Consider the following 17,128-nt stretch of genomic DNA (forward strand, 5'->3'; position numbering starts at 1 on the left):
CACCAGCTCTTCTGGCCAAATCGCATTCAGCCTACTACAAAATGCCAACATTTCACTTTGATAATGAATATCCCTGTGTGTTTCTATGGGAGGTCACTCGTGTACTGCCTATTACCTGCCTCACTCTGTAGTTGCACACAAACAAGCAGGGATTGGAATGCAGCAGGGCTGCACGTGCTGCCCAAAACCAACAGCACACCTGCACAGCATGCAGGCTCCACTGGCTGCACTGTGCTCTGTGCACTGCATTCCTCTCCCACTTTGCTGTGCTCAGCTCTGCCCGTCGCACTGCAGCCATCCAGACACAGCCTGCAGCCCTGCAGCCTTGGCCCCACTCCTCACCAGCACTGCAGCTCACACACCTCTGCCCCCGGACACACTCATGTTCCACACTCCCTTCCAGAAATAGGTAACATTGCTTCAAAGGATGTCCTGAAGGAACTCCTCATCATTTGCAAAGCAGATGCACTATCAGCCTTAACCCAGAGGAGTAGAAATTCTCAGATGATATGCAAACATAAGCAGATGTGATGGAGATGGCATGTAGCAGCAAGCGGCCGAAGCCCCGAGCCTGCTGCACCCTTCACAGGCTTTCAGCAGATGCTGAATGATGGCCTCATCAGGCTGCTGGAGGTGGTGGAATGGAGATGGGTGCAAGGCCTGGCAGCACGGCTGTCACGGTGAGGTGGGGATGCAGCAAAGGTGCTGAGACACCAATGGAATAGATGGAATTGGAATGATTTTACTTTATTCTTCAAACACAAGAACCAAACGTTTTCCCTTTAAATTAAAAACAGCCAATTAAAAATTGCTGTTTGTCAAACAATTCCTGACCTCTGGAATTGTTCCAAGCTTCCAGCATCTGCATGAAGCAGCAGCCAGAAGACAGCGAGTTAAAAGGACTATGTTTTTAATTACTGAAACCCAGAATCACTTTCTCCATGAGAATTAAGCACAAATCCCTTATTAGCCTACTGGCACAGCAGCACAGTGCCTAACGCTCAGCCAGCACAGCCTGGAACAGGAATTATAGACCTTTGCATTTTCCATTATATAGAAGAGCTCAATGTAAGTTTGAGAAAACAGCTCACAGGCCACAAGCCGGCACTGATAAACATGAGGCATTCTGAAGTATCAAACAGATTGCACTGTGTTTATTCTCAGTGTGGATGTGCCACCTCCACTGCGACCAACAGCAGAGCGGCTGCAAACAGAGCAGGAGGAGGTGGAACCGTGTGGTCATTCCCTGCACATGCCATAAGCAGAGCAGGCTCCTCCTTTATCCCCCAGATTTTCCTCTGAGGTTGAGGTTGCATAGATCACCAGTGACTATATATGGAAACCCTACAATGCAAAATCTGAACCCAAAGCCAACTTCCCAGGCCGCAAGCAGAGCCCATGGAAAACAAGAATCGTGTCTGGGTGTTCCATTCAGCGCTGCCTGGCACTCACCTGCCCCCCACTTTGCCCCCAGATAAGATAATCTTCTGTCACAGTGGAATCGTGCCCCTGTGCACTTGAAATGTTATTGAGCTGCCATTACAGGAAGTGCTGTAAAATACTTTGGAGACTTCTGTGCCAAAATCAAAGAGGTTCACAAGGGAGCAGACAGGGCTTCACTCTGGACCAGGACTGGGAAGGTGACAGCTGAGCTGTGACTGTGCCCTGGAGCAAGGTTAGTTATCCAGCCTCATTTCCGCATACTGTGCTAATAGGAAAGGTGAATAGATATCACCTGCCAAATGCAGCAATCAAATATTAGTAAGTATAAAAGTCATATTTTCAGATTGTGTTTCAAACTAAAAATAGCTTCGGTAGTCTCTCCTTTCAAATGACTTTTTCAGTAATCATCTATTTCATTATTATTTTTGATGAACATGCAGAACTTGCATAACTTCTATGCAAAGAGCTGAGGGATGCACCTAAGGCTTCACAAACATAACGTTCCAAAAGCCAGGTGTGGGCTGGGAATCATCATTCATAGCAGCTGTGATTTTAAGTAAATCCTTCCTTTTTCTGGCATAAAAATTGCTAAGCAGTGGTAAGGAAGTGGGAGGGCTCTGATTCACAAAGATGATGGCTTACTTTCTGTAATGTTCTTGTCATTTGGAACAGCGAGGTACATAATAACATCTGACACTTCCATAGAGCTTTCCAAGAGAGATCCTTGAATCACTGTGCAGATACAAAAGCCTGAGTTTATCCAGCAATTGCCTCTCTCCTTTCAGACAAGGAGACACAGCACTTTTAACCCACATATCTGAGGGGCTGCAATCTAAATGGAGTGCACTGCTCCAGTTAAGAAGGCCTCCTCTTGTCCTTTTGCTAAACTTCAGGCATGCCAGAACAGAGTTCTACAACTGGTGACATTTTAGCACCTTTCCCTGCCAGGAAATCACACTGCAGAACTGACCAAGACTGACCACAGTCTCTCTGCTACTGACAGTTCAGAGGAGGGGAAAAAAGGGCTTTGCTTTGCTCCGCACAAACCAAAATGCACTATGAGCCTCCTTTGTGCCTTCCTGGATTCAGCAATGGATAGAGGCAAACTCAACCCAATTCATTACGTCTTCCAACAGGACGTGAGCAGCTGAAAAATGCCTGTGCTGCTTTAAAAACAGAACGTCCTGGACACAATTCTCCCTTTTTCATACAAAGGGTTTGGGATATTAAACCTGTTTTTCCTACATGCAAATTTTCTTCTATTATTTGGAACACTGAAAATACGGAGCAGCTGTTCCATCTGCACTACTGTGAGCTAGACTGAGTTACTCACTGAGTTCAACCACTCTGTTGTTAAGAACAGCAGGAAAAGATACATCACAAATGTAAAATTCATTTTCAAATAATTAATCATTACAAAGAACAACCATGACTCAGCTTATTGCTCTGAATACTGCTTCCATGGATGGGTTTTTTTCTATTAAAGAAAAGAAAGAAACTGCTGCAGCACAACACAATTTCTCCCAGTAGTCTTATGAAACTTAGGGTAGATGGCTGCAGAAAATTAGACTGGTCCTCTAAATCAGTGTCAAACTTACAGGACAGTGTATCCAACTCCTTTGGCAATGGAGGTCTGCTGGATAAGCTAAATTACAATTCTATTCCTCACTCTTTCTAGCACGGTATCAACTTCCAGATGCCATCATCTACATTTCTACCCTCCTTCCATCCCAAAGTGAATACTGGCTAAATGAGGCACACACATCACTACATGGAGCTAATGCTGGCTTGTAGACACCTCACAGTGCGTAAAGCATGCCAGGTAATGGGGAGCAAAGCCTGACCGACCACCTATACTGCGAGCTGCCTAAGCTGCTTCATGTAAGCACTAAGCACACAGGCACAGGAGCTCAAAAGAAGTCAGGCAGCTCACCAGACTGCCTGTTTAGTACATTTTCTTGCCACTACTATTGATTAACAAGGTTATTTAAAGTACAGTTACGTTCAAAACATCAAAACCATTTAGTGACCATAGTGTCAACAAATGTGCAACACTGTCACATTTATTTGAGGGTAAACTGTTGTCTTTATTAGAACTTTAATAGCCTTGACAGTTGTTTGCAAGACACCTTGTCTACAGTATACTCATATTTAATTAAGAACGACAAGGTCAAAAACATGATGGAAAAGTCTAGAGGTCATTACACTCCTTTTTAAAAATAACTCACAGAGATGTTGTTTCTCCTATGGTCTTATTTGGTTTGTTTTGTTTTTTTTCCTCTTTGGTCTTACACTTCCTGCTCCCCTTACTGGTAGGGCTGAGCCTTGACCTTCAGAACAGCCACCCTGCCAGCCTCCTGCCAACCGTTACTTGTGCTGCCATGCAGCACTTCTGCCATTTGCACATACAGTGACAAGAATGACACCAGCAACTTCACTTTCCCTTCACAGCATGAACTGAACTCCACCCTACAAAAGGGCAAAAGCTGCCTGTGTCAATCCATTACATTTCTCCGGTCTCCTGACATCTCTTTAATTTCTCACTTTAGAAGATGTTCCTATTACATCTTTTGGAATTTGAACTGAAACTTTCCCTCTAACAAAATCAAATCACAATTGTTTGACAGTCCACACAAATACAGCAACAAAGTTTGTTAACAGGCTTTTGCCATCGAGACTCAGAATATTTAATTCCCGTCTTAGAGCATGCAACTGTTGAGGATTATGTATTGGGCAGCTCACAATGATGTTATTTACAAAGTAAGCAGTGCTAAAGAATTACAAAGACATTCTTCTTTCGAATGGTCTGTGAGCACACACACAAGAATACAGTGCTTGTGTACACCAGTGACGTACATATGGACTAGAATAAAAATGCACAGAACTCCACGAGGGCAGACAAGGAGCTGTGGAGGCTGGTGACGTCTAGAAGCAATTAGGTAAAATGTACAAGTGGATAACGAGTAAATGTGCAGCACTAACTAGAATGACTAGATGACATCTATTCAACAGCACAGTGCCAGAAGTGAAAACAGTTTACTTCACTCAAACACAGCCTCACCTGTTCCCGTTCCAGTTGGATCACCTCCCTGAATCTGCAGAATTAGAATAAAACCAATAGGTTACATATGTATCTGTGCAAAAAAACATTGAATACAAGCTATGAAAGTCAATTCTGCTTCACACTCTTCCTCCTGCACTAAGTAACACTGACAAATTAGCAACAAGGAACCATTACTACTTATTTGGTGCTTCTTTTACCAGCTGGCTGTCACCTCCTGCATAATTTACACAAGAGCAAAATGACAATTTTATAAAATAATAGGTCTCCTGGGTAAATAAGGAAAATAAACAGACTCAGATGGGTTAATCAGATCATCCTTTCCACTACGTACTACAGTGTTACCTGCTTTTTAACTGATGATATATTGCTTCTGGAACAGAAAAGGCTTTATATATTGCTACCAATCCAACACATGATGCAAAGGAAATAAATGAGGAGATATGGAACGTATCTGAATCCATATTTTATAGTATCCTTCTTCTTGCCTTGCCAAGACAAGACTCTCAAAGGCTTTGTCTGGATGCCAGTGATGTTCTCTGATAGTACTGGTCACAAACAGTTGTTAGTATGACAACTACAAATTTAGTAAGCTGGGACAATCCTAGTTCTGGAGGTATATTTTAATTTACTTCTAATGCAAAGAAGATACTAAAACTCAAGCTAAGGAAGTATTTTGAGAGTGCTGTATACTGCGTATTAAAAAGGATTTGGTCAATACTCACCACAAAATTCCGAATTGACCTGTGAAAAATTGTCCCATCGTAATAGTTCTTTTTGCACAACTTGATAAAGTTTTCACAGGTTCGAGGTGTCTGAAAGACAAACACAAGTTTTAGCAAGGCTAAAATTGTTCTTTTTGAATTTGAAATGGGAATCAGCAGCTTTTAGCCCGGGGCATTTTACCTCATGAGAACTGAGTGCTCCTTAGAGAGAAAGACACAGTTAATAAGTTCTCTGGGGGGAATACAGCAACTTGTAATTAATTTTTTGAGAGAAATGAGATCAGGCGACAGACTAATTCCCGTACCGATCAGCATCAAATGGCTTCAAACATGCACAAAGCTGGTAACCCAAAACAGAGCTGATGTTTATTTTCAAGACACGATCTGTAAAACATACATTAAAAAGCACTAATCACGGTAATGTGTTTTTCAGGTAGTACCTGTGCTGACCCTTCTCTTTAAATTGCTTTCCAGTTACATCTTTTTCCCAGAAATGGGCTTTTCAAATGCAACTACAGAAATCCTTCGTGTACATGCAATGCAACATCACCTCACTGCAAGCTTTTCTTTAAATAATTCCCAAATTGGTTCCCATGGTCACCACAGGCATCACACAGACACACTTCGCAGGTGAACAGTTCCTTAGCAACATCACCATTATCTTTCGTGGTGCTCTTTCGTAGAGGCACAAGCAGAAAGTTTTGCACTCAATTAGCAATAAACCTCAGTTTCAGACATGCAGTTATCTACATATCAGGCTCAGATTATCTAATTTATCCAAAGCAGTCAATGTTCTTGCCAAATCTCCCACTGCCAAGCACATCTCAGTAGCTCTTGGAAGCAGCATCCTGTCCAAAGGAGAAGAAAAGGGCTGGAGGTCTGTTGGACTGTGCAGAACAAAGTTGCAGTCTGCACTGACCACACAAACATAACCAGACCGAAGCCTTTGTTTCAGCTACAAAGACTGATGCAAAATGTGTGTAAACAAACCCAACTCTGATACCTGAGTGTGAGATCTTGTGTTAAACGTCACACTCTCAGCCTTGGGGCAGCAGTGTGCCCACTTTTTCAGAAGCTCCTCCCCCCACTGCTGCAGGCAGAAGGATGGCACTCAGAAATGCACAAAGGACAGAGCTGGGAAACCCAGCTTTCCTCTTGTCCTGACGGGAGAACAAAAGCCAATCTGCCTCGGCACCACGTCCTTCGAATCAGAGCCACTTCTACGCTCTCCAAGTGACAAACACTAAGGAAAAGAATATTTATACTGAAACGATTCTCACTTTGCAGCTCTCCTCTCTCATCACCTAAAATGGGTCACTCCATTTGTAAAAGTCAGCTTAACTCACTATTGGTATTGGACAGCTGAGAGCCAACCAGAAGACTGAAGACCTGCTACATCCCTGTTGCCAAGGTACACGAGATGGGAAAAGAGCTACTGAGCTGTTGCTATGGCTGCGAGGAAGGAGGCTTTACTATGTGAAGAGCTAATCATTTCAAAGCGCTCCATCCCTCGAGGATCTGCATGAACCTTGGAGGAGACATCTCACACTAAGCATTCCGAAGCTGTCATTTGCACATCTGCATAATCTCCCTGCATTAATGCCATTTCCCTTTTCTTTCTTTTTGTCTCACTGAATTGGATGAACTGTTGTAGTTGCACTGAAATACAGAGCTTTTTCCATTAATCCAATGTGTCAAAGCAGAAATAATCTGAAATAATGAAAAGCCGATTCCTCACAAATTAAAATCTTATCACAGCAAAACCAGAATCCTGCTATTAAGAGGCACGAGCAAGCGACAAATTTTGAAGGCTTCAAACTAAGTGCCACGTCTTTTTTTAACACAGATCTCTGGCCATTTTTGCTTTGCTTTTGTCCATCCACATACTTAAAAACAAAACAATAACAAAAACTCCAGAGCACACAGACTGCTCTAATTGCTCATTCTAGAACAAGCGGCCTTAATGCATGAGCCATACAGAGCTGATTTGGTAAAGCTTACACTGGGCTTGCTCACCCCTTTCAATCCACAATCCTCATATCCTACTTGTCCCAGAGGAACAAACTTGCCCTAATAAAAGCTTGGCTTTGTTCAGCAGTTAGTCAAAAGCAGTATTACAATTGTAACAGCAGAGAACTTCCAGAAGTCACCATCTACTGACTTGACAGCAAACATTTACCTATTTTGCTACCTCAGAGCATCAAAGTTTTCCTAGAACAAGCAGCAGAACTATGGCATTCTCGTTACATTGAAACCTACTGTAACTTAACGAGCTGTTTAGCAAAGGTTATAGCAGATGGCTACACTTCACTTTTCAGAAGCACTTTTCAGTTCTGGCACTAACAATGCTACTGAAAACTTTTTCGGAATCTGATATGCTCAGCTCAGACAAGTTGCCAATAAGAAATGACAAGTTCCAGTTCCAGTTTTCACATTAATCAATCAGTTTAGCTGAACAGGGTATCTAATTCACTCCTCTAATTTGTCAGTGTTAACTGCTAGCTCTCCAGAGGCAGAGTCGTCATTCCTAGCTGCAGTTATTACTTTTCCTCTAACTTATTATAGAAGAAAACAACCCTTCCCACTTCCAATCCATAAGCCACAAGAGTGGAGGAGCTGACCAGACAAAGCAGAAGCGGGCTGGGTGCCAGCAAATAAGACACAGCATCACTAGGTACAGTTTCAATACAGACCCAATTTAAATTGCTCAGGTAACCTCCAGCAGCTGTAAAGTCTGGAGCATGGCAGGTTTCACAGCAGCTCCCTGGCATTTCTTCAGTCTGCAAATGGCACAGAAATTCTACCTTTTAAGAAAATACACCCTATAATCACTTCCATACTATACAGTGAAGCTCTGGTAGCTGTCAGCTCTCAGGGTCACCCTGCTCCCATCACAGCCAAGGTACAAACAAGAAACATGTCAGAAAGAGATGAAGAGCAGCAGCTGTGTAACTCCAAACTGCCTCATCCTCAGGTTTGGGTCACCAGGCAGCAGAGGCAGCTGGTATGGGATTCCTGCACCATCAAACGTCCTAAAGCAGAACAGAATCCAAGAGTGATCAGTTCTCTCTGCCAGATCCAACTTGCCAAGGGTGCTACAGGGATAGATAGGTCCAAATGTGAAAAATGTATTCCCAGTTACCCAAAGGATACCAGGGAACTGGGCAAAAATAGCCAAGGGCAGCAAGGTCCACAGTGCAGGGATAGGAATGCTGTTAGCTGGCTGAGCACCTCCTCACTCCCAGTTCTGCTACTGGAGAGGATGGTTTGAATGATTTGCTTTTGGCTTCTGTTAACCAGAACTTTCAAAGCCAAAACCTGCAGCTCTTTCTATGATTACGTATTTTGATGAAAATATGCCAAGCTATTTACAACCACTATACTTCACCCCTACAACGATGTTACTGAAAGAACAAGTAAACTGGTAAAACATCAGCCATATATTTGCCGTACACTTGGCAGAAAATGAGGAGTACAGATGTTTAATTTGGAAAGAAAATGAGACATTCAGGAAGGCTGGAGGACCTCATCATGCAAGGAGGTCAATGGATTTTTTAAGCAACTCGCTTCTTTCCCATTGGAAACGGATAAGAAGTTCGTAAGTTTCTGATCTTTGGAACAGTCTCTCACACAACAGGAAAGATGATTTCAAAGAATGGGGGCTAGATTACACATTTATAGATCACAGGCATATGTAATAGTTCAGAGGGCCTCGACAGATTAAAACACTGTCTGTAGAACAATGGCTTCTTCAGATAGTTATGCCAAGATGTCATCATTAAGTAGAGTTTGTCAGGTCCTAAAAACCTCAAGAAGCATTCGTGGAGTGCTGGACAGAGCTTCAAAATCCATCTCGCATTCCTCTTTTTAACGCCAACCTGCCCTTAAACCTTAATGTATTACATCAAAGAGACACACGGGAATTAACTAAACCTGGCATGGCAGTTACAGATTACTATTCAATTACTACAGTGAGCACGTGTTTAAGATCACTGCTCTCTAGTGACAACTTGCACAAAAGAGAGAAGGCAGACACAGCACACACCAACCACCTGCCCATCATTCTGACAGGACCTTCTGGGGTGCTTTAAAAAAATCTACATATATTTCAATGGAACAAGGAAAATAAAAAAGTACAAGCCTCAAAGCAGCTGCAGGCAAAGACAGGTATCTGTATTCCCTTTTGCAGGTACAGACCAGGCATCCAATATGGTCTGCTCTCGTGAAGGACTGCTGGTCTGAGCAGGCAGACTGTCCCTGCTGCTGCACGAGTGCAGTCAGGCGCCCATGACTGCCAATTGTCCAGGAACTCAAGATTGTGCCCATATTTATTGCTCGCTGTAAAGTGACAAATGGGATTCCACTGCTTAAAAAAAATCCATACCCAAACTACCGAAATGATGCAGCCATATCATATGGTGTATTGGTGGCAAAGGAATCAGGGTTTTCCAGCTCCTAGCTTTGCAGTCTGTCTGTCACACCACACTGCTTTTCTGCCTTCACTTCCAAGTCAATCTGACATTTCCTCAGGGTAAAGCCCCCACCTTGCTTTGTGGTTCTCTATTTTGGCAAAAAGACTTCACCTCAAAATATATATTTACATCTTGCCCACAAGACTATTTCAAAAAGCAATTTGAATGTTCTAAGTTCTACCTCTAGACACAGGTACTCATTTATCATACTTATATAGCAACTTAAGACTCCAGCTTCCTAAAGCATTTCACAATCACACGCTTGCAGTACCCTGCAATTTCAGGCACTGCTAGTGTGCCTTCCGTAATAATCCGAGCACAGAGTATCACTCAGCAGTTACAAACAGGAACCTGTGGTCAGGTCAAGGGAGCAACCAGTCAGATAATGCCCAGTTTTTTAAAAAAGAAGCTGAGTAGCACTGTAGCACGGCTCACAAATCATATGTTTGCTCCTGCAGTTGCGCTGCTTAAAAGAGAGAGCAGACAAATGAATTTCGCAAATTATATACATTTTGGCTGAATTCAAACAGCACTGACAGCCTAATGCCGTTATCAGCTCCCCCATTCACTCAGGCAGCACACAACCATGTGTTGAACCCAGGGGCCCCAAATCTGCTGGTGTTACCAGTGGGTATCAATACAGTTGCTTTGGGCTGAGAATTGTTTCTCACCCCATTTCTTTCTGAAAAGCTGTTACCCACACCAGCTACACTGAAAGATCATGAAGGCTGAGAAGTCAACCACCAAAAAGCCCGTGCAACACTAATTTGGGCAGGCAATACGATAGGCTCCAACTCCCCCAGATTGCATTCAAGGGACTCACAGAGCGCCTTGCCCACATTCTACATGTCTGCAGAGAAACAAAACCCTGCAGACAAACTGTTTCACTATATGGTTCTAAATACATCCCAGAACTGATTCAGCTCATATACTGCAAGATCCAGGAGAAAGGATTAACACAAACATCATGTGATGAAATACTATTACTGTGCATATTCCCCAGCACAGTGAACAGAGTATTTGAAGGTCTTAATTTGGCATTTCCCCATTTTCTGTGTCTGCCTTTGCAATCTCAATAGATCCACTGTAGCTGATCCACATACGTGTGTGCAACCTCTTTACGTATTATGTGTTTGTAAGATGTTTGCTCAATCCTGCACTAAGCTACTTTATGTGCTCAGTGTGCTTCAGGAAAACAGAAGTTAAAGGCAAAACCTCCCTATACAGTAAAGGGAGAAAAATAAGCATCTCCAAAAAGAACTGATTTAATAGACCTCAGACAACGACCTAAAGTGAACATTGTGTCACCTCCCCAAAACAGTCAGTTCTTCCACCTATTCTAAATATATGCATCTTCTTCCTCAATTAAGCCAAAGGTCTGCTTAATTCATACAGATACGTTTGACAGAGAGAAGCAAAAGAAACAGATGGCCAGTGCTCGTGCAGGTCTGGTAGTGCAAAACGGTACACAGTGTGCACATAATGAAGCAGCGTGAAAGGGAGATGAACAGGGATTCATCCAGAACAAAAGGAAACACAGTGGATATTATACAGGAAGTTTATAATGGGCAATTGAACCTGAGTCGTCAGGACTGCGTGACACTGATCCCACGTGTGGCCAAAGAAACCATGCCGACAAGAATAGCTGCAGTCGGTCTGCATTAGGCAGGAGCCAGTTTCAGAACATATGGCAAAACAAATGATTCAATGCAATCTGCTCATTCTGCTGCTTCCCCCAAATATTGCTGTAGTAACATCCTCTGCTTTTTGACTTACTACATAATGTTACTATTTCAGAGCATGGGAAACACCTGCATGGATGACAGAGACCTACAGAATTACCAGCACCATAAGCTGTTGAGGATGCCTGTCCACCTGTTTAGGCTTGTTCTGGAAAGGCCACGATTTAGAAATGACTCTAATGGTTCCTGGAGAACTTAACCAGGTGTATTCAGATCGCTCTGTTTCATCGAGGTTTTGTCCTGGTTCTTCCAGTGACCTGCTGAGCAACCTTGTCTCCCTTCTTTGTGCTCTTTCTTCTTTTTTATCTCTGCCTTTCTCATCCAGTCACTGTTTGGGTCACAATGACCCCAACCCTTCGAAGCTCTAAACACACAGCTTGACATATCAGAAGTTGCCCCACTAAAATGCGTGACACGCTGCTCAACAGTACATTGATACACACAGCAGTATAATATATCAAATTATACAAATATCACAGTAGATCCTCCAGTCCGTACCCATAATAAATGCAGCACAGCTATTACATGCAATTAATGTGTTTTAATACCTCGCTTGACATTGAAAAAAAAACCAACCAAACAAAAAAAACACCACAAACCACCTCTGTGAGTCTCCTAAAATATTTTGCTTGAAAGATGAAACTCCATGCAGAAGGCACACCAAAATCACCAAGAGCTCATTACTCACCTGTGTCTATTACAACTACACATTGCTCCCCATCTCTGGACATTTCCCTTGCCAGCTCCTCCTGTATTTGTTACCTAGAGATAAATTAGAAGTTACGGGCATACCGTACCATGTCACAGTGCAGCTCCAAGTTTAAGTCTCCTTTGTTAGTGTGAAGTCGTACATAGCCCTTCTTCTTCACATACTGGTATCTCACAACATCATCTTCAATAGCAGCTGTAACAAAACAAAAAGCAGTAATTAGGTCTCTAGAAGTTTATTCATTGATCAGCAAACAAATGACTAGATTCTGCTTTCTGGCTTATTCCTCTGGAGTGCACCAGGTCTTCAGGGGCGGCACTTGGCAATTTATCTCCGACAGCCTCACATTAATCTCTCCGTGCAAACCACTTTCCATTACAGAAAGCCACCAACTCCTTGAGAGCCAACAATACAATATATAAATTACATATATCTGCTTTTAAGTCACAGAAACATTTGATATCATATACTGTAATTTTCAAGTAACGTCTGCCAATCACAAACATTACTTTGAAACCAAATAATTTCTTGTCAAACTTGGAAGTTAAACAGGTTGTCATCGGCCAACCACAAACTGCTGACATATGGAGGATCTACCCAGTTCTGGAAACAAATGGAGCTAAATTACTGGAAACATTACTGGAAAGTCAAACCAAGGGATCAATCTGGAATACTTCCACTCCTGTTGTGTCAAAACGTCCAATTAGTCAAACACTTCCAATGCTCAAAGATTCACGTATAAACCACTGTAATTCAGGAACACAACCTGGTAACCATGTCATTTCAGTATGGCATTCCATCTTCGTTCAGTACTTTACATTGAAGAGCCCAAAGCCAAACAACTCTCCACAAATACAAGCTAACTGCTCAACTATTTAATCAGTGTTCACATTTAATTAGGCCTACAGATTTATATGGAGGCTAGAAAACGAAAGAAAATCTTTACATTACTGAAATGTACTTTCGCATAGATTACAACTTTGAAAAGTAGTAAATCAAAAGTTATCATTAAAAAACCTGCTGTTAATCTAACCAAACTAGGTTAGACCAAAAGGGTGGTAAAGATTTTGTATGCAATACCAGGAGAGATTACACTTCACAGCTAACTTACATAAGCAGATACCCCATTTTGTGGGTCCCAGGCATAGAAAATACATGGAACTGAAATTAATGTTGTAAGTAACTGCCATTCAGAGATTAAGCTAATGCATAATAGCTCCATTATTTCCAGAATGAGATTACTGGAAAGTACATACATTTCTGCATCGTCACTAACTGCTTATCAACGCATTCCTTATCCCTGTAAAAGTGTGTGTTCAAGGGAGCACACCTTAAAACTGCAAGGTAAGCAAACAGCTTGTAAGTACATAGTTCTGGTACCTGCTTCATGGGTAGTTTCAGGTACCATTGCAGTGGAGGTGAAGGAAGCACTTACTGCTCCAGTGGAATAATGGGCCTGTTTGCAGAAGAAGAAGCAAAAGAAAAAGACATTAGATCTTAGAATCTATTTTAAATACCATATATGTACTAGATACTGCACAAGCAGTGTAAACACACAAGTGGCATTTACATCATACTTCTGAAGTCAGATTTCCTGCTCTAGCTCCTATAGAAAGGGACAGATATGTGATGCACTGGTATTTCTCCATCTGTTCCCCGTAACATTTCGCCTCTAGTGAAGGCTGCCCAGGCACTGAGCTGAAGTGGTTTACTCCTTCAACAACAATTTAACACATTATTACGCAAAGATTTTATTATCAGAATTTATTCCTCATAAAAGGCCATATGCTGCATTACTACTCTTTCTTGTGCAAACATAATCAAAGCATGAAAACACAGACATCCCAGAATGATTGAAGGAAAGAAAAATACTCTGCCTGGCTGGAGGAAATCTACATGCAGACAAATGTTTCTTTGGATAACCATGAACACACAGTAGAAAAAATGGGGAAGCAACTGAAGTTGATTTATGTATTTGCCCACACCAGAAATGATTCACCTGTACTGCCCTTAAGGTGTGTTCCCTCTGCCAGTAACTGCAGGAAGCAATGACAAACAAATTCAAAGCAGGAGATTGCAACCTGGGAGAAAACATTCTCCCAGCACATACATAATGACCATACAAGACAGAATCCTCCTTCTTGCTCTGTTTCTAAAGAGTTTGGGTTCATTTGTAATGACTCAACAAAGACATTCACTGACACACACGACACATTGCAATGGAATCCCAGTATGAGTTTCATGTTCGCAACTATGATCAACTTCCATGTAACTGAGAACACAAGGGATGATGTCTGTCCTGCAATATTCTCTCTTCAAGAAGTATATTGGTGCCAAGTACAAATTGTGTCAACTTACGGCATTCAGCTTATCCACTTTCTTCTTCTCAGGAGCCTTCATAGTGGCTGCTAGAATCTCATCACCCTTGAATTCCTTATAAAGCTCCAGTAAAGTCTCTCGGGTCTCTGTATTTGTATTTTTCAAGTAATAAGATGGATCCAATTTTGCTTTTTCTTCATCTAGATAAGACAAAGTTAAATCATTCCAAATTAACAGAAAAACACTCCTTGTTACATGAGTGTCTTCCAGATCTCTCTACATTTTTAAAATGAAAAGTCCAGTAACTATATCTGCTCCTGCAGAAGCAACAAGTAGCAACGTGTAACACTAAAGACAAGGTAACCTGAAACACGACACAATGAATGCTGATATGATCGTGTAAACAGAAAATCAATTTCAATTGTTGCAGAAATCTCTTAGGAACCTCTAGGAATTATCCAAGTTCATGCAAGTCTAACCAAATTACTTCTGTAGAACAATAAAGACAACAGTCTGTTGGGTACAACATCAAATTCTGTCCTTTGTCCCCTGAATGACCAGGTCTGCAATGCAGAAGTCCCAAGATCAGACCTTTACTGGGACACCAGGAGGAGGAAGTGGGGTTAGACCTGGAGAATTTCTTTGTTTTAAGCAAGTTGTATTCATCTTGGCATGTCTTCTATTCACTGAAAATTAAACATTCCATCCTTCAGATATTACCCTCTAAAAATAAGTGAGTAATAGAGAAAGAGATGCTTGAAGAGTCAGCCTTAAGGAGCTGAGCACAGCTAAGACTCAGAAAAACACACCATGCTCAGAATATGCAAACAGACAGTATCAGAAACAATTCCAGTGGAAACCCCAGGGACACAGGAGAGACTTTATTCCTCCAGTTATGTAATATTAGCATTTAGCTATCAAAGAATATAAATAAATAAATTGCAAAGTCCTTAGTTGTAAAACCCACAAAGAAGGACAAAAAAGGTACTTTATTTTGTACTGAAATAATTTTAGGGGTATATTAGAAAAATGTATCAGTCTTAGTTTGTAAGACGTCTGCTGCCATCCAGCCAGAAGGACAGACAGCACGCTGCCACAGCACTGACATGAGAGTGCCCAGCACACAGCAGGTGGGAGCGACCTGTGACTGGATGGAGCTTTGCTGCTCCTGGCTCTGCTGAGAGGATACTGGCAAATCATTTCTCCTCCTCTTTTCAGTTCTCCCTCCCCACATACTCTTAAAGGACAACCTTCTGTGTCGGCACAGCACTCACAGATCCTCACAGACAGCTCATGATTTCTAAACAAACCACATCTTTGATACAAAATTTATTGACATTTTTGATGCAAAAGGGCTGGTTTCAAATTCAGGCTGCTGTTTTCTCAGCCTACCTTCAAGTTCAGCCTTACCTGGATCAACCACTTTTATGTTGTTCTTAACATGAAAAAAGTTGGAGACATTGAATTTATCCAGGTTTGTTGGATCCTGCAAATAACAATTAAGAAAAACACGATCAGAGAACTCCACGGGCACCCATTTCATGCAGCAGATCAGTTGGAAGGGCAGACACCTCTGCAACAAACTAACAGGAAGAGACGCTAAATACCATAATCTCCAGATCAGATCGATTGAAAAATAATACACCATTTTTTAAATTAATCCAACCCAAAAGGCAACAGGCAGCCTGCTCAGTAGGCTCCCCGAGGAGCCTGGAATTCAGTCCCAAAAGTAGTAGCACACACATTTTGCTGACAGAAGTTGCTATCATACCTAAGCAGAGCCTACGTTATACAGGGCGATCCTTTCCTTTACCCCATGGTTTGGTACAACACCTAAGCAAATCACATCAGCTCACTCCCCATCTGAGATTTACGCATGTTCTGTGAACCTCTGTCAAGTGTTTCAGAAATACAAACAAACTCCAGAGCAAGTCTGTGCAGTCAGAACTGTACTGGTGAAATCTGTGCTTACAGAATGACATCAAATAGATACATGAAATACTCAGAAGGACAATGTGAAGCGGCCTTATGGAAACTGTTCAAAGGCCACTCAAGGAAAAAAGCAAAAATAGGCAGATCGTAACTGTGAGCCTTTATACCATCCCCAGGCAAAACGCAGCAGGACTCTGACCTTCTCTTAGAGAGAAGAACAAGGAATGCCCACCAGCCACCTGGGGTGCCTCATACTGTTACTAAACAGTCCTTAACCTTCCTCTTACAGCCATGTTGGGGTTTTCTCCTCAAGCTCCTCTACGACAAAGAAAGGTCAAAGCGTCAGCACAGGACAGCCCAGGAATTTCTGGAAATCCCATCTTTCATAAGGTCATCTAAAATCTGTATGACTTCAATATACCACATTCAGAATGAAAATACTGCAACATGCTTCGCACAGGTCTGCAGCACTGACACAAACAGCATTATCCCAAATAAGTTTAACAGAACCTCTCAATCCTGACAATTCTATCTCTGCTAAATGTGATGGTTAACACAGACAGAGCTGGTAGCTCCATCCCTTGCTAAATGATCCAATCATGCCTTTCATTTATAAAATCAAGCTATGTCAGCCTGCACCCTACAATGCCCTCCTGGCTTTTGTTCCCTTTAGCAATCACAAAACCATTTTCCACTGTTGCTGCCCGCCCTGCGATACCAACTCT

The 17,128-nt window shown here is 42.1% G+C and overlaps 1 protein-coding gene across 2 annotated transcripts in view; it reads right to left on the reverse strand.

The window, feature by feature from the left end:
* Positions 1 to 17,128, reverse strand: part of PPIL2 (peptidylprolyl isomerase like 2) — a 42,238-nt gene that overhangs the window by 13,042 nt on the left and 12,068 nt on the right. For both annotated transcript variants that reach the window (XM_085555456.1, XM_015877527.3), the window contains 6 exons: positions 15,882 to 15,957; positions 14,511 to 14,671; positions 13,533 to 13,608; positions 12,241 to 12,347; positions 5,230 to 5,319; positions 4,505 to 4,538 (listed from right to left, as the gene is read on the reverse strand). In XM_085555456.1, coding sequence (XP_085411582.1) covers positions 4,505 to 4,538; positions 5,230 to 5,319; positions 12,241 to 12,347; positions 13,533 to 13,608; positions 14,511 to 14,552 — 349 coding nt within the window. In that variant the 5' untranslated portion in view covers positions 14,553 to 14,671; positions 15,882 to 15,957. The remainder of the gene's footprint in view (positions 1 to 4,504; positions 4,539 to 5,229; positions 5,320 to 12,240; positions 12,348 to 13,532; positions 13,609 to 14,510; positions 14,672 to 15,881; positions 15,958 to 17,128) is intronic.

This window comes from Coturnix japonica, chromosome 9 (assembly GCF_054131305.1).
Source record: "Coturnix japonica strain WE chromosome 9, WE-NBRP24, whole genome shotgun sequence".
NCBI classification, from domain to species: Eukaryota; Metazoa; Chordata; class Aves; order Galliformes; family Phasianidae; genus Coturnix; species Coturnix japonica.